This window comes from Notolabrus celidotus, chromosome 10 (assembly GCF_009762535.1).
Source record: "Notolabrus celidotus isolate fNotCel1 chromosome 10, fNotCel1.pri, whole genome shotgun sequence".
In the NCBI taxonomy this organism is placed as follows: domain Eukaryota; kingdom Metazoa; phylum Chordata; class Actinopteri; order Labriformes; family Labridae; genus Notolabrus; species Notolabrus celidotus.
This window is the reverse complement of record NC_048281.1, coordinates 22238410-22260488: the sequence shown is the minus strand read 5'-3', so window position 1 is coordinate 22260488 and position 22079 is coordinate 22238410. Positions and strand designations below refer to the sequence as shown.

Below are 22079 nucleotides of genomic sequence, written 5' to 3'. Positions count from 1 at the left end.
GTTGGCAGGCTTACACACATTTGGAGCTGAATGGAAAAACAGCCAAAATCAGCAACAGCGGCACTGAAGAAAAGGGTGAAAACATTGTAGACAAGAAAGACCATTCAACTTCAGTAGTTGAGGTGTTTTGTCTATTTACAGTCCGACAAAAAACAGAGCATTGCCCACTGCAAACTGTTCTGAGGATGTGCCAGCTACACAGATAACACCACAAACCTTTTCTGCTAATAATATCACCTGTTAGATTACACGGAAAGCAAGAAAGTATGTCAGTCCCAAAATAAGTGTTAGTGGACCATCAGCAAACACCAGGCCAGTAAGTGTGATTCCCCCCCAGCTGCATACCCTCATATCAGTGTTTTCTAGCACTGTGCCTGACCACAAGTAACCCCCAAAAGACATAACAAATGCAGTTGCATATTTCTTTGCAAATGTAAGGCGGTAATTTTTTTGGTCGGGCCTCTCTGGTTGTTAGCCTAAGAATGTGTTGTCTTGGTGTTAACTATTCTCTTAATACACCTAGCTTCATTTACTTTCAGGATGAACGTATATATACTATTCAAGCTTTTACATTCCATGAGTCTACAATAAATCAAATTTTCCCTTTATGATATAACTGATGGAAAATATTGAACTTTTTTCACAATGTTCTAGTTTGTTGAAACTCACCTCCATAACAAGTTGCTCTCAGTGAAAAAAACTTCATTGATGACTTTTTAGGGTTCTCCTTAAGATTAAGACTAGATCCTGGAAAAATATAAGTTATGCACAAAGCATGTAACGTCTTTAAGAGAGCTCCTAAGATGAAAATGTGTTTGGGCAGTTTCCAAAGGAGAGGAGAAAATTTTAAAAAAATTAAAAAGGGGAAATGTTCTCCAAACAGTGAGTTACTTAAACCCTTCAGATGAGATTATGCAATGATAATGTTTGTTGTTCCACTCATTATATATTTGCCTACATCTCCCAGCCAGAACAACAATGCAATATAGCTGGACATAAAAGTGATCACAATGTTAATATATTTGGCAACTTGAAAATTTAACATTTTGCTCTCAATTCCATTCTAAGCTTTGTTTTTTGAGGCTATTAATGATGCAGCAAAACTTAGAGAGTACATCCAAACTGGAATAATAGAATAATTTAGCAAACAAATAGGTGCAAAAAACAATTACGACTATGGTGTGAAAAGGTTTATATTTGACATAAGCTGTTGAACTGCAATTATTGCATTGAATGAGAGTGGAAGTCTCTTTTTTTCCTCTATGATCATGGACAGAGGGGTGTAGAGTGAGTGCAGATTGCAAATTAGTTTAACGATCATTGATGGCGATTGCACACAAGTTAAAAATGATAAATGCATAAATCATCAGCAAAGATACTGAGGCGGATTGGTATAGGCAGCCCACACAGGTTAAATGTTTGTGGGAGAACCACTGTATGCATATGTAAGGCCTACTGCGCAATTGGGCACGTGTTTTCAAACTTTTTGTTGCCATTTATACTGACAATAGTTTTAACATATATTCATCGCATCAAATAGTGTTTGATTTCACTGTCCTTCTGGGTGAGCTTTTTTTATATATATATATATTTTGGCCTCAACCAATCACAGCCTTTGAAAGATTGTGTGATCTTACCAACAATGGGGTCAATCAAGTCCCCTTAATCAAATAATGTTTCTGTCCCATCCGTCAGAGTTTCTGTACTATGTTTCCAAAGCTGCATTTCCACCAAGCTGTTGGGTTCAGTTCCATACGGTATGTAATTATTTGCGTTTCTATTGTCAAAACTTTGGAAGAGTACTAAAATAACCAATTTGTGCTGTCCCATGTTTTTGGCACCCTTCTGTTTTTTGGTGCCTGCATTATTTTACTCTTATTATATCTCCAAACCTGATGTTTTTTGATCATAAACATTATTTACCTTAATCATGACTCCATTTTATGTTTGTATTTATTCATGGGGTGGGAATGCATTCAGGGTTTATACAGGTTTGGGGAGTTGGTTTGGGGAAAAACCAGGTGCTTGACACAGACACCATCTGAGCAGTAACAGGGTTACAGAGATAGAAACGGAGAGGGAGATTGCACAAGATTAAATATTTCCTGTGACCTTATATTGTTAACAATAATTAACATGAACAAAGAAGTGTTTTCTTTTTTTAATGTTACTTTAATCTTGAAATGACTGACTGAAACAATTGTACTTTAGATCTGAAGTTCCATCAGTTATTTGTCTCTTTCTTTAATACTTAACACAATTCTCACTACATGGGGCACATGCTTTAATCGCCTGGCCAAAGACATTTCTTGGATATTTAGCCTGATATTTCTTTTGACGGTTAAAAAGCAAGTTCAGTAACTTACCTTTAAAACATTTTACATAGAAAAATATTTAAACCCACACATTTCTTTGTATCTGAGCTGATTCACTCAAGTTGTTATAAGCTGGGGCATTATTGAATCCCCACAAAAGAAGGAGACTTATTATGAGGACAGAAATGGTGACGAAATTATTTAGTTCCAGTGAGTCAACTAATATTTTTGAAGAACATGACTTCCTCAGTTTTATTTCTGAGTACAATGTAACTGAAGTTTGAATAATAAATATTTTACCACTCATTAATAGTATTTTGCTATTAACCACGATGATGACACACATCACATTGGAATGCAGTGAGATAAAAAGAGCTCCCACTCAAGGGAAAGGGCAGGATTTATCACATAGACTGTCCCAGTTTCGTACATACCAAATATCCTTACTGGATCTGGGAGGAGTTGCAGGGACTCCCCAAAGGCTTCTGCAGGTGGAGTGACTGCACACTGCTGCTGCAGTGAGCCAGCTCAAATTACTGTGTCACTCATTTCCAGAAAATTATAGGACTTTAATACAAATATGAGCCAGACAGAAGAATTTCAGGGCGAAGACACTAACCGTATCCCACGGTATAAACATTGAACTTAAACTAAGCTTTAAAAAAAAGTTTAAAAACTTTGTCACAGCATTTACATGTAAATAACATACCAGCATACAATAGAACAGTTCAAAGTCTGAAGAGTCTCAAAGGATAAGTTCTCATTTAAAATAAGTTGTAAGCTAATTTTACTCTTTTTTTTTTTTTATGTTAAGAAACCGTCTGACATCCTGTGAGATGAAACCTGCTTTCTAATATTTAGAAGACAATTTTCTCTCAGGCACAAAGTTTTACTCCATCTCTCATTTCCTTTTCATCTAACCCTGGTCTGTTAGAAGTTAAAATTCACTCGTGCTGATGTTTTGAATTGGCAAAACTGAAATTATTAGAACGTATCTCATTACCTGATCATGTCCTTTTAATGTCAACTCAAAATAGAGCACAACAGGCAACACTGTGGTCTATCTAACAGCTACTGTAAATTGTTATTTTTCATTTAAAGCTATTTCTTTGTTTCTCTTAAAACAAGCACACAGAGAAAGTGTGTCTATCAGCTGTAATATTTAATAGTAAATATGTACATTTTTTGAATTTCTATCCCCTTTAAAATGTTTAGACATCTGTTTTGTAAAGCCACCAGGCACAGTTATAAAGTAATCAATATGCTGTTTACAGTTTAAAAAATTCAATTCACTTAAATAATTCAAGTTTCAATAAACTATTATTCATTTTTGTGTAGTCATAATAATGACTCAACAGAAGAGAAGCAAAATTGTGTTAATAATAATCATCAGTACATCCATTTTTTTTATTTTTATAGCACCAAATCACAAGAAAAATGTTGTCTCATGACACATCACATGTAGAGCAGGACTCGACTGTGCTTTATGTTTGCCAGTTTTAAAAGACCCAACTTAGTACACCCATAAGCAAGATCAGTGGTGAGCAGTAACTTTTTCAACAGGCAGAAACCTTGAACAGAACTGAACTGGTGTACAGCCATCTGCTGTGAATCTGGATACAACTGTTTCAAAAGGTGGATTTTGAAAGTGAAATAATAAAAATTGAAAGAGAGGTTTACAATTCTTTTGGTTTTCTTTGTTTAACACTGCAGGGCGTAGATGCTTTTGAATCATTATTAGAATTGAAAGATAAAAGAAGTTCTTCAGGTGAGTAGGAGGATAAAAAAGAGGGGATTTTATGCTAGGAAAATATTGCATTTTGATCAGTTCAAAGTGAGAGCCAGTTCACCATTTGTTCACCAGAAAATTATGGAATTTCAGCACTAATACTTCTCCAACCAAGTTCAGAGGTCGACAGTTACACAGTGTACAGGTTTGAATGTTTATAGGGGTCGGAGTTAAATTATAAAGTTGATTTTGCTAAATGACTCAAATAGTATTCCCCTGGCTAGCTTTTACAAGCAATGACTTAAACATGAACCATACACAGACTACATTTACACACCAAACATCACCAGTACTTTCAGTGTCACTTTTATTTGTAAAATATTTACATATAAAGTAATCAGCATGGTTGTGGCACTGACACCACAGAGGCTCACAGCACTAACAAACACACAGTTCTCAGTGCACATGCATCATGCTAGATTCAAAGCCCTTACAATAATCACAATGCTTCGCACTTAAATTGAACTTGATGACCCAAACAGAGATACAGGTTTGTTGCTTCAATCTGTCATTTTGTCAGTCCATTCATAACAATGATAGTGAGTTGTAGTTTTCCATTAAGGCTCAAGAGAGCCTTATAAACTAGACACAAGCAATTAAATCAACTTAAAACAGCCCACACACGCACACACATATACACACCCACACACACAATCACAATCACAATCACACACACACACAATCACACACACACACACACACACACACACACACACACACACACACACACACACACACACACACACACACACACACACACAAACACACATACACACACACACACAGGCACAGGCTGTAGTAAAAGCTGAATGGCACAATAGTGCACACCACAGCTGGTTTTGCAGGCTTTTTTCAGCCATTGACAAAGAAGCAAAAGCAGTTCTTGTGCAAATACTACCCCACTGATGAAGTGTTCGATGTTCACAATCTCAGGATTCACTGTTGGCTTGGCTTCAATACTATAAGGTGGTTGTTTGTGAGATTCCTGATCAGATGCAATAAATATATAATAATACTTATTTGACCTGGGTAATTCTGAATTTTAAAGATAGTCTACTACAAAGCAATGCAGAGGTTGATACCAAAATGCCATTCTGCTGATTCTGCAAATTGCTAAAGATTACCTCAGTGTTGAAGCCAACAGTTTGCAGCAAAGATATAAATACTGTGCTCTGAGACAGTCCAGCCCACATCTTTTCTTCTTTCACCCAATGACACATTACACCCAGCACATCTTCTAGTCAATACCTCACGTTTGCGTGGTTGGATATGGAATCAAGAACTACATGTTTTCTTTCCTTCTTCTAATACCCTCCGTTTTGTTCCATCCTACTTAACAAAGTGCAGGGCCTCAGCTGCCACCACAGACCCTTTGCTGCTGTCAAGGCTGGTGACCAGCTTGAAGCCCGATCTAAGTGCTAGCATCACTGTCTCTAGTTTAAGACAGTCAAGTGTGCACAAGAATGTGCTGTCCTCTTTCAGGACGAGGCGCGAGCCTGGCTCCGACTTGATGAAGTGTCGGAACTGAATCACGTTGGATGACACCACAAATTCTTCCGGGAAGCCATCCAAACGGCTTTTGGAGATTTGCACGAGCCGCCCTTTGATCTTGTCGAGGAAGGCTGCATCACTGCAATACACCTTTAGACCCTGTGACCTCTCATGGCTATCTGTCACCTCTAAAAAAGCAGCTTCTCGTTGGGCCGCCCTCTGACTCTCCCACTCAACCACAGCTTCCACCAGTTCACTCAGGTGGTAGAAATCAGCTTCTCGTCGCAAGAGCCCTGCCTCCCGGAAGTCGTCAGGCAGCTGGAGCTCCCCTGTTCGTAGGTAGTTGAGCACATGTCGAAAAACTGGACCATCTCTATCAATGAATGGGTTGCCCATGGAATCAGTGTGCTGGACAGGCTTCTTACCATTCGCCAGCTCTTCCAAAAAGGAACCTTGGTGTTTGGCAAGGGTGGTCCGATGGGCTGTGTACAGGAACCCCCCAACATTTAGGGTGATGGTTCCCGAGGAGGGTTTCTTAAAGCTCTTGCTGGGCTGCAGCAGGTCAGGGTTGATATGTCTCAGTTCACTTTCCATCCTTCTGAGGTTCCATTCCATGCTCCAGTCACCCTCTCCAGCCTCGACCCAGCCTCTTCTGAGCTGGTGTGGTTTGCAGTCAAGCTTGAGTCTGCCTTTGTCTTCTTCTCTGGATCTGGTTTTGTGAGTCTGTGGTGCTGCTTTAAAAAATGAAAAGGTGTTGTCAGCTGTCGTACACTGAGAGCGAACGTGTTGGAGAGTGTGATGGTGTAAGGCTGAATGCTGTCTGGCAGAGCAGCTACAGTGAACTGGGAGCTGAAAACAGACTGGCTTTCTGTGCTGCTCTTCTGTCTCTCCTCCCTCCCTCTTGCTCTAATTCTCCTTCTCTCTCCCTATGTCTCACTTACTATCTCTCTCCCTCTCCTTTTTATAGGAGTGGGTGGGCACTGGGCAGACAGCGTCACATGCAGGGAGAGAGGGGAATATGTGAATAAACAACTGAAGAATCTAGAATAACGGGGCTCTTTCTTTTTCTATCCCTAATTATCCATGATAAAAAGATGCAGATTGGAGCCCAGCAATAAATGCACACACACACATACATAACCAGATGGAAGGAGGGGGGGGGGGGGGGGGGGGTCGCTTTATAATTGTTGAAGTGTAAAACTGTCTCAGCTTATGTGAGTCTGAATATGAAACTCCTTTTGCAGCCAAATCCATCTGTTTATCACACAGCAGTACATTTTAACTGACTGTTTAAAGAGGAGTCCAGCTTAATAAAGGGGTTTTCTGTAATACCCTATCTATCTCGCCTCTGTTTATGACAGGGAGAATACAGCAGTTGGTCTTACAAATGTAAATGAGAAAACACTAAATATCCTGCTTTTCGCTCTCGCAAGGTAACAAGCAGTCCTCTGTTCTAATGAATGCTGCTTGTGTAGCGATTGCTTGTGTGTTTATTATGAGTACTGGCTTTGGGATTCTGTAGAGGAAATGGAACAATTACAGTAAATTGTGGTCTGGTAATGGGGGACATGTTTTGAATTGAATTGGTCTAATACCCTCCCTTAGGGGATCTGCGCTAGACTCGTAATTTGGTGCTAATGTTTCATACAGCCGTTGTGTATTTCAAATAGCCAAGTCCCTGCTAGTTACAACCATAGACTGTATATAATATGGACGTAGTTTCCATGACGTCACCCATCTGTTCCTGAGCGCTGTTCTGAAGCCAGTCGGCGGCAGCCATATTGGAAATGCGGGAGAAAAAAATTCACCCCCTGTACAGTGTGTGCCGATAGAGAAATGATCTATGTAGAGCCAAGCCGTTTTTTCCATCCATCCATCCATCCATCCATTTTCTTCCGCTTATCCGGGGTCGGGTCGCGGGGCGGCAGTCCAAGCAAATTGACCCAGACATCCCTCTCCCCGGCAACACTGTCCAGCTCCTCCTGGGGAATCCCGAGGCGTTCCCAGACCAGGCGGGAGATATAATCCCTCCACCGCGTTCTGGGTTTACCCTGGGTCCTTCTCACAGTTGGATGTGACCGGAACACCTCTAAAGGGAAGCGTCCGGGAGGCATCCTTATCAGATGCCCGAACCACCTCAGCTGACTCCTTTCGACGCGGAGGAGCAGCGGCTCTACTCCGAGCTCCCTCCGGATGTCCGAGCTCCTGACCCTATCTCTAAGGCCGAGCACAGACACCCTTCGCAGAAAACTTATTTCAGCCGCTTGTATCCGCGATCTTATCCTTTCGGTCATGACCCACAGCTCATGACCATAGGTGAGGGTTGGAACATAGACCGACTGGTAAATCAAAAGCTTTACCTTCCGGCTCAGCTCCCTCTTCACCACAATGGTCCGATACAACGTCTGCATCACTGCTGACGCTGCACCAATCCGCCTGTGGATCTCACGCTCCATTTTACCCCCACTCGCGAACAAGACCCCGAGATACTTAAACTCCCCCACTTGGAGCAAAGTCTCACTCCCCACCGAGAGAGAGCAATCCACCGTTTTCCGGCAGAGAACCATGGCCTCAGACTTGGCGGTGCTAACTCTCATCCCGGCCGCTTCGCACTCAGCTGCAAACCGCCCCAATGCCCGCTGGAGGTCCCCGCTCGAGGAAGCCAACAGAACCACATCGTCTGCAAAAAGCAGAGATGAGAATCCAAGCTCCCCGAACTGGAGACCCTCCTCCCCCCGGCTGCGCTTTGAGATCCTGTCCATAAAGATTACAAACAGGATCGGTGACAAGGGGCAACCCTGGCGGAGTCCAACACGCACCGAGAATGCGTTCGACTTTGTGCCAAGTATGCGGACACAACTCTCACTTTGGTTGTACAGGGACCGGATAGCTCGCAGTAGCGGCCCCCGAACCCCATACTCCCGCAGTACCCCCCACAAGAGCCCCCGTGGTACATGATCATAGGCCTTCTCCAAGTCCACAAAACACATGTAGACTGGATGGGCAAACTCCCATGCCCCCACCAGGAGCCTTTCAAGGGTAAAGAGCTGGTCCACTGTCCAGTGGCCAGGACCAAAACCACATTGTTCCTCCTGTATCCGAGGTTCGACCTCCGGTCGGAGCCTCCTTTCCAGCAACCTAGAGTACACTTTTCCTGGGAGGCTGAGAAGTGTGATACCCCTGTAATTGGAGCACACTCTCCGGTCCCCCTTTTTGAACCAGACTGTAAACATGCTTATTAATGCTGCAAAGATCATCTTTTTTGAATTGGTGTCTATATGGTTTCCGGTGTTTCAGCAGCCAGACTCAAGCGGATTCTCGATGAATTGCAGTTTATAACACTACCGCATGGGCTTCATAGTTTGAGACCGGAGGTTGCCGCTTGATTACAACTGCAAATGTTAAAATATCCCATGATTAAAAACGTGAAGTAAAAAATGCAGAATGCTAGGTTCACCTTTTTTTTTGTTTAGAAAGGTGTATTCCTTTTTTTTTTTCAAGTTACTCAGTTCTACCAGTAATCATGCTGCATCTGAACCGTTAGCAACAACCTCTTATTTTTCCTGCTGTTTCCTTCTATGTGAGTCAGATGTTTAGCTATTCCTCTGCCTCCCACAGAAAAGTAGTTCATTTGCCATGATCAAGGAAAGGCGTAACAGTGATCTTGATTGGTTTTTAACATCATGACTCCCCAGAACCCAGGGGTGGTGATTTGAGTTGGTCCTTGGGAAATCGGGATGGCTGCTGCCATTGGAAAGAATTCTTGTCACAGCCACAGCCGGATGTTTTGTTCATTTCCCCAAGCCTGTCGAACAATTCTACCTCTAAGCAACAGCCGCCCCACGTCTACCTTTATGTTGCTGTTAGTCAGTTGAAGGGAGTTAATCACAGTTATTTTCAGCTGTTGCTTGTTTAGAGGCAATCAGGCATGAGTCAGCACTTAAAATAAAACTGCTTATTAAGAAAACAGCTTTTCAGTCCAAGTGGTGCGAAAACATGATTATTGCGACAATATTTAGGTTGTTTGGGACTTCATGCTTTACTAGTTAAGATTGACCTTATTACCACATGGTGAAACCAAACAATGAAAAACTCAAAGTCAAAAATGAACTAGTTTGAACATATGGTTCAGTGTGGACTTATAGTTTGTATAACAGGCCACAGATTTACAGATACCTGGGCACCCAGATTTTTTTTAATCATCCTTCTCAGTTATCAGTCATAATCCAGAAGAAGTATGAGGAGGTGTCTGTATCTGCATAGACCAGGGCTATTCAATTAAATGTTTGGTCGGGATGGATTTTCAGACTAAGGACATGATTTTTAACAGACAGTGAGCAAAGTTAACCATTTAAAAGAAAAACAAATAGATAAGATAACAAACACACTGAATGTTTATTAACATCTTGAAAGAGCAGTACTTATACTAAACCTACGCTGCTTTAAATTTTACATTTCAAACACATAACTTCAACACATTTTGACAGATAAATACAAGCACATGTTAAGGTGCATATGAACAGTAGATAAAGACATGCTATTTTCACCTGTACAGAACTGCTAATGTTAACTTTTCAAACGCGCCTCCTCAACAACACAATGCATTATGGGTTAGTTGCTAGGTTCATCAATGTATTTAATAATGTTGGAATTTTTGTAAGAACTTGTCAGTGTTAGTATAAGATGTTTTTCTTGACGGACCCAAGTCACAATCACTTGGCAGTTGCTTTCAAGCTGCGTGTGCCCCGCAGGCTGCTAATTGCAACGGCTGGCATAGACCCTGGCCTCAGTCTGTAGTTCTGACTATTCAGACCAAAAGAAAGCATAGTTATTAGGTTACATCACTGTCCGTGCTGTGCTCCTTTTCAGTCCACAACAGGCACACAAATGTTACCTTTGCATCTTCATCTTAATGACATCCCAAGTGGACTTAAAACTGTCTATATTTCCAGACACTAAAATTTGAACAGCTTGCCTTTGTCATTTCTGTGTGTGAGAGCTGCAGGTGTGACAGAAAGCAGGGCAGAGACACACAGCAAGCAACATGAAGAGCAGCAACATTTGTGAAGAGCTGTGGATGTGTTTATTAGTTTAGAGCCCAACAACAGCAGTGCAATCATTTGAAAGTGAAGTCCTATTTGTTCCTGTCTGCGCTTTTTCATTAGCTGTGCTCGATCCCTCAGCTTCTCTTTTATGTCACTGAACCACTGCTGCTCTCTCTATTGTTCACAGCAGCTTTAGGCTCAAAAAGCCAGCCTGCATGTGTGAACAGCAACATCTACAGGCACACAGGCCATTGAGACACCGCAAATTTAAGGGAAAGAAAAGTATGCTTTTGATCTATTTGATCTATCAGGGGAACTGATATTTTTGCACGGCCCTGTATAATACATAGAAAGGTTGTAGATAAGTACCCAGAGTAAAAGGAGGTTTTATAAATGTACCAGATTTGTTAAGCATCAGGAGAGGCAGAAAATAAAATAATCTGTTCAGGTAAAACTGACTTTCTTTGGTGTGAGAGTGACTCAACAAAAGAGCCTAACAGATGTGTTGATGAAGCCGACTCTGTCCAGTTGAGATTGCACAGCTATCAGACAACCTTGGATGGTTTGGGCCCTCTTTTAAGTGCTGCATGAAATGTATTTCATGTCTGGGAACAAATATTTCCTACTGAGGAACAACACCTTTTAAAAGTTGAATGAGGTGTGTGAGATCGAACAAGAATTTAAAATAGATAACATGTTTGTTTTGTTAAGTTTCACAACAGAACAACAGCAGTAAACACAACAGTATGATATATATTTTTTTTATCTCAATTGCTTTATCAGTTTATCATTTGTCTACATGAGCAATGAAATATTGCACAGGTATGCCACATTCAGCCAGGATCACAACAGACTTCATTAACTCGGGGATCCCATGAGTAGGTAAGCACTTTAAAGTCAAAAGAAATGTTTTTGACAGCGTCTATGATTTATTTTAATTCTGTAAGAAACTGCTAGATCTGTTTTTTCTAGATTTGTTTCCGTTTTGTGCAACAGGTTAGCAACAAGTGCCTCCTCCTTCTCCCTTGAGCTGTAAATAGAGGGGCTCTGTATTAAAAACGACAGAAGATTTATTTTGGGTAAAACACTCAGTTCAGACGAAGTGAATGCAGGAATAAATGATGTGGGATACCGAAATGCTGCCTCTCTTTTTCTGGCTGTGTGTGTTTATCTGGGAGAAGATCCAGGAGTGACAGCTCTCTCTGTCTCCACGGCGATTTTGTAATCATAACTGATTAGTGGTATCATCATCAACAACACTCAATTGGAATTGCAAACGAGGCCAAGATGCAGCAGAGAGGATTGTGGGAGGTTTGACCTGCTTTCTGCCTCCTGTTCATTAAAACTGGCTCATCGAGGAAGATGGTTATCTTCAAAGTCGGTGAGAATCTGTTTGTCACATCTGCTGCGTCTCTTTATCAAACTGACTTTTGAATGAAATTTCCAAAATAGCTGATTGCACGGTGTCTCCCTGTCTCTTAAAGGTGGTGAATTATTCATCGAGCTGTTCTAAGAGCTTGTGGTGTAACATGGAGTCATTGACTGCTGTGAAGCTGGCATGGCAACCACTTAAAATAGGGTCTTGTGTGAGATCAGAGCTGTCAGTCTCTTGCTTTACTCATTATGGAGGTCTATCTACTGCGTAAAGTCTGATTCAAGCTCAAGTTAATACAGAAAATCAACCTGTTTGGATCTCAGCATTTTTTAATAACATTACCTTATAAATAATCTGAGTTTAATGTCAAATCATGCCTTTCAAGAAAAAAAGGGCTCTAAAAATATTAAATTCTGATACTTATGTAAAATGTTGATTAAAAAAAAATAGATGATTAACAAGAACATTGAAAACAATGTGAATTGTAAGCTTACATTTTTATTCGTCCTCACTGGACATTGTTTAGAGGAGTACATTTAGTCACTCACATCAACACAGGTGTCAAGGATGACTCAATACATTTCAAACCACATTTGTATTTGTGGTCTATGTTTTCAAAAATAGCAGCAGCTGCTGTGTTCAGGTGACACACTATTACTTATAAAACAAATGATAACTATTTGTATGATCATCAGTGATATCACTTCAAGTCAGACTTTTAAAAATATATTTGATTTTGATGATGATATATATTATTTATTATTTATACAGAGTAACAAAAGTCTACAGTTTGTGTGAATACTAGATTTACAAAATACAAAATAACACAATTTTACATGTTTACTGAGGTCCATTTCACACCATGGAATTCACACAATCAATGACCAAAAATGAGTTGGCTAAAGCCCAAGCTTATTTCTACCTGTCTTAATATAACCCAGAACATGATCAGTAGTAAAAATAAGAAAATAACTTACAGTTTTAACTTGTTACTTAGGCTTTTCTATAGTTGGACTCCCTAACTGAAATACATTTGTAGTTTACATTGATTCGTGCCTTACATATTTCCAACACATATATGTCCATGTTATATTTAATGTCATCCTCTTCATTAAAAAAACATTGGACAATAATTCACAAATACTGTATTACTCTTGACATGATTATTAAAGCTCCTGAGAGGAGTTTTTAATTTGTTACAAAACCAAGCGGCAACCTCCGGTCTAAAAATATGAGTCCAATGCGGAAATGCTAAAAGCTGCAGTTCATCAAGAATCCGCTTGAGGCTGGCTACCGGAAGTCACGTACACATGAATGTGAAAAAGCCGATGTTTACAGCAGAAATAAACATGTTTACAGCCTGGTATAAAAGACGAGTGTAGTCTGTATAGCTAATTTCTCGATCGGCTCACACTGTGAGGGGGGTGAATTATTTTCTAACACGGCAATTTCGAAGATATTGAGATTACAAGTCTTCCAATGAGAGGCACAGCTGACTGCGACACTGTAGCTGTTGGCTAGGAGGCTCAAACTCCGCCTCTTTACGTCACTATGGCTGCAGCCGCCGATTGGCCTCAAAACAACTCTTCAGAAAGAGATGGGTGACGTCACGGATACTGCTTCCACATTTTATACAGTCTATGCACAAAACAGGCAGAAGTTAATACCCAAGCCTCTATGCGACCTACAAAAGCAAACCAGACCAAAAAAAAACAAGTTGATAATTTAAATTAAGTTGATTTTAAAAACTGTCACCATTGCATCTGCAAATCAAGGAGCAGTTAAAGAGGCTTCGTTTTAAACATTTTCCACGGAAAACTTTCATAGTGATTGACAAGTTTGACAGTCAAAGGACAAAAGGATGAAATGTTTGGATCATAAAAGTCTTTTGTTCATGCATGAACAAGACAGAATCGGCAAATGTGCCGTTTTGTCATGGAGGAGCAGAAATGTCCTCAGCAGCTTTTAGAAAAACCTTTTTTTTGTTCCTGTCACCTTTTATGTAGCAAACAACAAAATACTTTCTACATTGGAATAATGATCTTTTGTTCTGTGATGTGTTCTGTTCTCTGTGTTTGCAGCAATTTGAAGCCTATTTGTTGCGTACGAACAGTGGTTATATCTAAACGAGTGGGCTGAATGCAGACATCAAAGCACTTCAAAGTTAATGAATGGAATCATTAAATTTCCTTAATGAGGCAGCCTCTAGGCTTGGTAGAGATGAGCTGTAATGGAAAATTATATTTAGGTATCCAATCAGTGCCCCCCCCCCACGAACAAAACTCTGTACCAACTGTTTGTGAGTGTGGGACAGAAGGATTTAAGAGCTGTTTCATTTTACCTATGCTGTTGCATTTGTACTTTTAAAATTAAGGCAGTCCTAAGCATGAATATTGGTTGCTGGGAGTTACATTTCTGGAGAGACTGACATAACAGGACAAACTAATGCTGGCATTTAGGGGATAGACAACAACATACAATGTTGTGAAGATTTCAGACTAAAACTTTGTGTGCCCACTATCATTCATCCTTCCATCCATCTATCCAACCACCATCCCTTCCATCAATCCATCCATCCACCCACACACCCACCCACCATCCCTTCCATCCATCCATCCATCCATTCAGCCATCTTAACCAAGCACATCTTCATGACCAGTTATTACCCGGCTTCCTTACTGATCTTCTGGTTTTGTAAGATGCTTGATTCTAATTGGTCAAAACCCCTTGACAACCATTGTTAACTTTCACTAAAATGAGCAAAGCCTGAGGCAAACTGATTACACGTCATGTCAAATCACAAAGAGCCTGGCACATTTTGCTTTTGCTTGTTGACACCACAGACAATAAGGGGAAGTAAAATCGTTACCTTCCGTTAGCATCAAAATAAAGTGGCTAAAAGGTTAGTTTTGGTTAGCATGCTAAATCGGCAAGCTAATTACATTTTCGTGTTGGATCCTGTCCAGTATTCCTCGCAACGAGTGGAATCACTGGGACAATTTTTAAAAAACTGTATACATCAATAATTCTAAATCAACAAATGTATCTCTTAATGTTTTTTATCTTAAGTTTGTAGCCGGATAATAAGCGCTTCGCAACAGGGTCCTCATAACTACCTGCTAACCATACACTGTCCCTTACTTAATTAAGTTAGAAATACTTTATTTATCCCAGGGGGAATTCAGTCATTAAAGTTTCTCCTATACACAATAATTAAGAATATCTAATAATATTAATAGAAGAAGTAATTAATAAGATATAAATACCATTACAATGAAAATACTGATAATAAAAGTATGTACAGAAGACAGAATAAGCTATGTGGAAAATAAATACATGGTTGAAGTCCCCGTAGATCAGGAAGAGGACACTCTGGTGGTCTGTCTGGAGTCTGGCTATGGCAGCTTTGAGAACGTTGGACGCCGTAGTCGGGTTGGCAGAGGGGGGATGTAAACAGCTACCAGTATGACATGTGAGATCTCGCTGTGCGGATAATATATATAGTTGGAGGCCCACAGCGCTCTCTGTGCTATCCCGGTCGGCCCAAACAGTCTGGAAGCCGTCAATGGAGACGTTGTGGTCAGGAATATCCAGATGCTGCCATGTCTCCGTAAAGCACAACATGCTACATTCCTGAAACTCTGTCTGATTCCTGGCTAGTCCTGTTAGCCCGTCCATCTTATTATCCAGAGATCGCATGTTGCCCATGATGAGAGAGGAGAGACACGGCTTCGGTCTCCTCTCCATAAACCTCTGTCTCCTTATACCGGCTCTCCTCCCTCCAATTAATAACCACATGCATGCTCATGAGCTTAAATCCCACTCTTCCTACTTCTAGATAAAGGCACTCCTAATTTGTGGTTTTGGTTGTTGATGCATTTATTACATAACCAATCTTCTTACGATCTACATGGCTTGATAAAACTCTTATCTCCTTACCACATTTCTTTTTCTATACTAGCACAAAAGTGGAGGTAAGATCAGTACATTCTTCAGCTGCTTCATTTTACTGTGGTCATGCACAATATGGATGCTTTTTGTTTGTGAATGCTCAAATTGTTCTTCCTGGGGAGCATGCTCACAATACCCCAAGAGGCTCTGAGGGCCAATCTGAAGAACAATGTGTGCATCTGCTGAAATCACATTTTACCTCATTATTTCCATCACCTGTTCACACCTAGTATAAAGTGTATGTGAGTATGTTTTTAATAAAGAGGTTCTTTTTAGTCTGTGTTCGAAAAGATGGCATGCAAATGTTTGTGCACATTGTTTCCACATCCTGCCAAATTTGACTCTTTGAAGCTTCAACTGCTGTAAACCTAGAAAATCCCAATTGGTGTTACAATAAAAGGGTAAACGTGTGTTTATCAGATCTGAGTCCAGATCATAGGCAAGATGGTGTTATTTTCCAAAAGCAATGAATCATCCAAAAAAAGGCTTATTGGAGACTGATCTCAGAGAAAACCTGGGTCACATGTGTAGCCTGAAGCACAGTAACAGTAGTAGTTTTTGCATCTTGTCAGATCTTGTGTTTCTAAGAAATTCCATGACTTTACTGTTCTGTACACACTAAGGTTGATAAACTTCAGAAGAACTATTGAGCTGCAACACCTCACAATACTGAAGAGTAGCACCTATGTTGTGTTGAGGTCTTTGACTGACATGTGTATTCATTGCTCTAACTCCAGTATGAGGAGGCTCGGTGTGTTTGTGGTTGATATATGGCGAAGCACAGATGAGGAGGGAGAGTTTATCCAGAGACGGTGATGGTGGATGGAGACCTAGTGGGCGGCAAGCTGTTTGTTGTGTTAAACATTAGGAAGGTCAGAGCTTCGTGGAAAAGGCCTCAGAGAAGATGAGTGCGAGGGGGTGGACAAGTTACCTCTTCACCCTTGCATCTGTCTCTCTCTTCTCTACTGTCTTCCCTCAACCATTTTCACTTCTCTACTCTTTAAGAATACGCTGAATGTGATACTTAAAATAATTAACATACTTTAAATGAAGCTAAGTTCCTCTACACGGTTTCTTTGTTTTGATGTTTTTATTGATTGAGGCCCCATAATAGGGGGTTTTGCTGCCTTAGTCTCAATGGAGAATCTTTGTTCTTTTGTCTGACCACAGATTTGAACTTTGAGACAAATAATAATTATCTTTCAGAGATGAGGAGTTTATTTTAGAAGTAAACAAGATTGACAGATTAGTCAGGGGCAACAGGATGTTCTATGTACTGCTTCATTTGCAGAAATGTCTCTAATTGTGGGCATTGGTTGCAGTTCTAGCATGTTTTATAACACTGATTAACTGTCTTAAAAAGGCAAACTCCCACTATCTACTGGATAAAATGTGGTCAGCTCTGTTTTGGACCAAATCTGCAGCATTCCCAGTCAGTGAGCCAAAGTCAACCTGTGCTCGAGGGTTTTTTGTCCCTTTGCTTTCTTTATGAGCTGTTTCACATCTGTTTTTAACAGGAGCATTGTCTTGGAAGTGAAAATGAATTTGAATGCTAATTTTTTATTAACATTACATAAAATCATTTTTCTATGGACAGACTAATTAGTAATTAATCTGTGATCATATTTTCATCCAAGGGGAAACAGAAGTAAGGTAGTGGTGACATTTAAGAAGTAATGTTTATTTAAAAATGTTGCTGAACGTAGAACACAAAATGGGTTGCAATGAATTGTTGAGGAGCTGTTAGTTTTGCTGTTAATGTGAATCATTACTCAGTACTATCTGAACTAAGTCAACTGTAGCACTCCAGCTGCTACGCATGTGCTGGACTCTTGCGGCAACAGCTACTACTACTACTACTATCCATCTCATCACAATAATCTCTCTCTCTCTCTTTTTATCCTCTATCCCTCAATCCAACCCCAACTCAGTAGAGACAGATGGTTGTCTAACATGAGTCTGGTTCTGTGCGAGGTTTCTGCCTGTTAAAAGTCTGTGAAGGTTCTCAGCCATCCAGGTCATGGTAATCCAAAGCTTGATCCGTAAGGCAACTGGACTTCTCCCACATACAATGCTGTTTTGAATTCTCTGTCAAAACAAGTAAGACCATACTCACACCAGAGACGATGTGACTCTAACGACTCACAGCTGACCCATCACCCTAACGACTTTCAGTAACTAGGCTAACGATTGCCAGGAGGTACTTAACGACTTTCAGGAACTAGACTAACGACCCCACATAGGACCCTTTTGGACTCTTGGACACACCCACGACTGTTAATGGCTTATATCTTCAAGCTCTTCCCCAGTCTGGTCAGAACTGAAGAAGCCTTTCGGAGGAGAGGTGAAACGTCTTCAAGAATTTCTACCAGTCCAGTTGCCTTACGGATCAAGCTTTGGACTACTGTTAAACAGAAGTTTGTCAAACTTCAAAATTGGCCTGTATGCAGTCTGGACTTGCCTCCTATCATATTTTGCAGGTCATAAAACAGAAAACATGGCAAAGGAGACCATGAACTGTAGAGAAGCTTAAATCCTATATCAGACAAGAACGGGACATTCAAACTGGTCTCCTCGGTTTCCAAATCTGAGTGTTGCTAAAAGAAGACGTGATGCAGAACAATGGCAAACCTGCCCCGTCTCAAATTTTTGGGAATGTGTTGCTTGCATCAAATTTAAAATGAACATATGTTTTTTACTAAATCAGTATGTACAGATTTCAGTTTTAACATTTCATATGTCATCTTTGGACTCTTGTCAATGAGGTATAGGGCTTCGATGATTTGCAAACTATCACATTTTGTGTATATCAACATTTTTTAAATTTTTTTTTTTTTTTTTTTAATTGAAGTTGTAAAACAAGTGCTCACCCTGCAGAGACTTCATTTGACTGGTATGTTACAATGTTACAATGGTATGACATGTAGGACCAAGTCATACAGTTTTGTTTGTACCCCTGAAACAGTCAGTGAAAACTAGTGAATCTGACAAACAAACTGAAATCGGTTGTATGTGCTGCTTAGGAAAGAAACAATCCCATATTGTGTTTTGCATGAGGCACGTTGTATCTGTGGTACTTCATCAATATTTTTAAATAAAAGCAAAGAGCAGCTGCCTGGCAGAAATCCTCCATGCAGCTAGGCTGAAAAAGTTGTGATTTCTGTGTATAATGCTTCAGGTTTTATTTTTCAGATTGAGTAGTTCTGAATGATAGGTGCGTAGGAGAATTCGGATGCTGAATGTCTGCAGAAGGTGCGGACCAAAACATTGATCTAACACTTTAGAGTCTTAAAGGGAAGCCAACATTCAGGAGTCTTCTATTTGTCGTAAGTGTTCCTCCCACACATGAAAGCCTTGAGCTACACATGCCATCCTGGTCTTGTCCATCAAATTTGCTGTCTGTGTGTCCTCCTGAATTTGTGGATGTAGGTATTTGTCTTTTTGGAATCCTAAGAGAGGAAAAGGAAAACTTATGTGACAGAAAGGAAACACTCCTTATTTCTTTATGGATTAGATACCCAGTTTTACTGCAACTACTCAACAATAGAGATGTTGCTGTTCTACAGTCAGTAGTCTGTGCATGTGTGCACATGTTTCTTGTGTGTGGGCGTGTTTTAGACGTGTTGCTGGCAAGTGCTGTGGCACTTACCAGCCAATAATTGCACATAATTGCATCCATTTGTGGCAAAGATGAACATTAGTGAGATCTGTGACATGTACTGCGAAGCATTTGTTTCCTGAAGATCGACAAACTCTTGATGGAATGTCGGATGACACGTGGTGTCAGGTGGCATGCAATGGTTACTATGGTGACCATGGCAGTTGCACCTGCATGTGTTCAGCCTTGATTAACACTGAATACATCAGTCTTTTTTTTTTGAAGATAATGCTGGTGATATTGTGTGTTGTGTCTCTGTTGCCATTCTATCCTGCTGAAAAATGGAACAAAGACGACAGTGAATAGATCGTGATGACAGACCGAGTAATGCTTTTCAAGTCAAAGCTATATTATGTATATTTGAATCTTTCATTGCTGTCTTTTCAGCTCCTTTGTATCGGTTTTAATGATGCTCTAAATTCAGATTCTGTTTGACAGCATGTCACAATTCTATTCTCTTACCATTAAGAAATGTAAGCTGCCAAAACAGTAAGTATTAATGCAAGAATACCTTTTGATTTTAAAACCATGTATTTAAATTATATCTCCCCTGAAGTACAAGGTGTCGACAAATACTTCATAGCTATTTTGCCGACAGCAGGTAAAAAGGCTCTCACCTGAAGATGGGTGATGCAGGCTGGACCTACAGTAAATAACTGGATAGATGTGACAATAGGGATTTACAGAATGGAAATGGTAACTTTCTCTTTAAATTTAAGGCTAGAAGTTTTCAGATCACACTGGGAAAACTTAACTTAACTTAAAACATGAGCCCAACATGTGTGCAGCAGCCCATTATTTTATCAGTTAATTATATCAGCTGATATCGGCGTGTTGGCTCATATTTGATAGTTCATTTTAAAGCAAATATCAGCCGATACTGATAATGTGCCGATAATATTGTGCATCCCTAACACTGACATAAATGTCGTGCACTGACGCCTCAAGTGCCTGCTACCATCAGCTCCTCGCCCTGATACTGGTAAATGCTGCTGTGCTGTTGTCTATAATTCTGATTTCAAACTACTGTAAGAACGCTGGACCCAACACAAACAGAATTAAAGATCCACATCATTAACATTAAGAACATTGTTTTTTCAGCCCGCGTCTGCGGGTGTTCATCGTCGAATAAATAACCATTAATTCTTCAACAATTAAGAATAATCACCATATAGATGCCAGTAAACATCGAATTGTATGTTGAGGCTTGAAATTCTCAGCCCTACTGTGAATCTGCCACATCAAACCAGCTCATTTGAAGGGTTTTAAGAAAACTCACAAAGATTGAATCAATAATCATGGTATAAAGCCTGTTGATAACAGAAAGCAGGACGCAGACATAGGCAGCAATAAAGCAGACACCGCACATGTTTGAATATCTGACTCTAAGACCTGATGAATGTTATATTTTCAGATTAACACATTAGGGGATATGCTTCTCTCTTTCAGGTACAGTTCATTTTATTTATTTTTCACAGTTTGCTACAACAAAACAACCTCTTGCCTGTGTGTTGTAAACAAACCAACTAGCCAACACTTTGCCAGACTGGGGTTCATCTCAGTATGCAGAGGAAAGAAAAAATACATTTCATTAGTCATGTAAACAGCTTTAGATAGAGTATAATCTTCTAATGAATACAGTTTAAGCGTATTATTAAGTGCAGGTTAACAGTGCCAGGAAAAACTGCCATACTTCTAACTTCAGGGGAAAAGGGAGATTCTCCAGTTCTGTTGGGGCAGAAGGAGAGAGGTACTTACAGATGAGTATAATAAAGTACCTTTGAGCTGACCCTGCTTGTTATTTCACATTAAAAGCTAATTTGGATCAAGTTTCTTTTTGGAATTAAACTCCTTATATTCCTATTGGATATTATTGGCTGTTGCAATAGGGGAATTTTCCTTTATTGCATATGACATGGTTACTGTTGTTTTTTTTATTTCTTGTGCCATAACTTAATGAACAATGCTGCTCTATGTAAATGGGGTTTACCATGTTAGATCAATTTGCAGCTGAAAAATCAATTCAATCAATCAATCTTGATTTATATATTGCCAAATCACCGCTCGTGTTAGGAGGTCTAGACCGTACTGTTATATTAACAAAGACCCAACATCAAGACAAGATAAGATCCAGAAGTAACTCTTATTTAGCTCATCTTAATCCATCTGCATCATGTTCCCAGACTCCAGCTGCTACGGACATGCTGGACTCCAGTGGCAACAGCCACTACTACTTCTGCTATTCGTCTCATCACTATCATCGCTCTCTCTCTCTCTTAATCTCCTCTATCCCTTTTCCAACCCCAACTCAGTCGAGGCATGATGGCTTTCTAACATGAGTCTGGTTCTGCTCGAGGTTTCTGCCTATAAGTTGCTAAAGCGAGGTGCAATGCTCATGGTGGATAAAGATGAGATCAGACTGAGTCCTGTCTGTAAAAGGGGACTGGATCTTATC

General features: G+C 40.1%; 2 protein-coding genes across 2 annotated transcripts in view; one reads left to right on the top strand and one right to left on the bottom strand.

Moving 5' to 3' along the window:
* Positions 1-22079, top strand: part of LOC117820613 (general transcription factor IIF subunit 2-like) — a 50860-nt gene that overhangs the window by 16209 nt on the left and 12572 nt on the right. The window lies entirely within an intron of this gene.
* Positions 4395-6492, bottom strand: kctd4 (potassium channel tetramerization domain containing 4). Its single transcript, XM_034694440.1, has one exon. The coding sequence runs from the start codon at positions 6208-6210 to the stop codon at positions 5434-5436; it is 777 nt and encodes a 258-aa protein (XP_034550331.1). The 5' UTR covers positions 6211-6492; the 3' UTR covers positions 4395-5433.

Coding starts and splice junctions, on each gene's coding strand:
- kctd4 (XM_034694440.1), bottom strand. CDS start 6,210: ATGGAATGGAACCTCAGAAGGATGGAAAGTGAACTGAGACATATCAAC.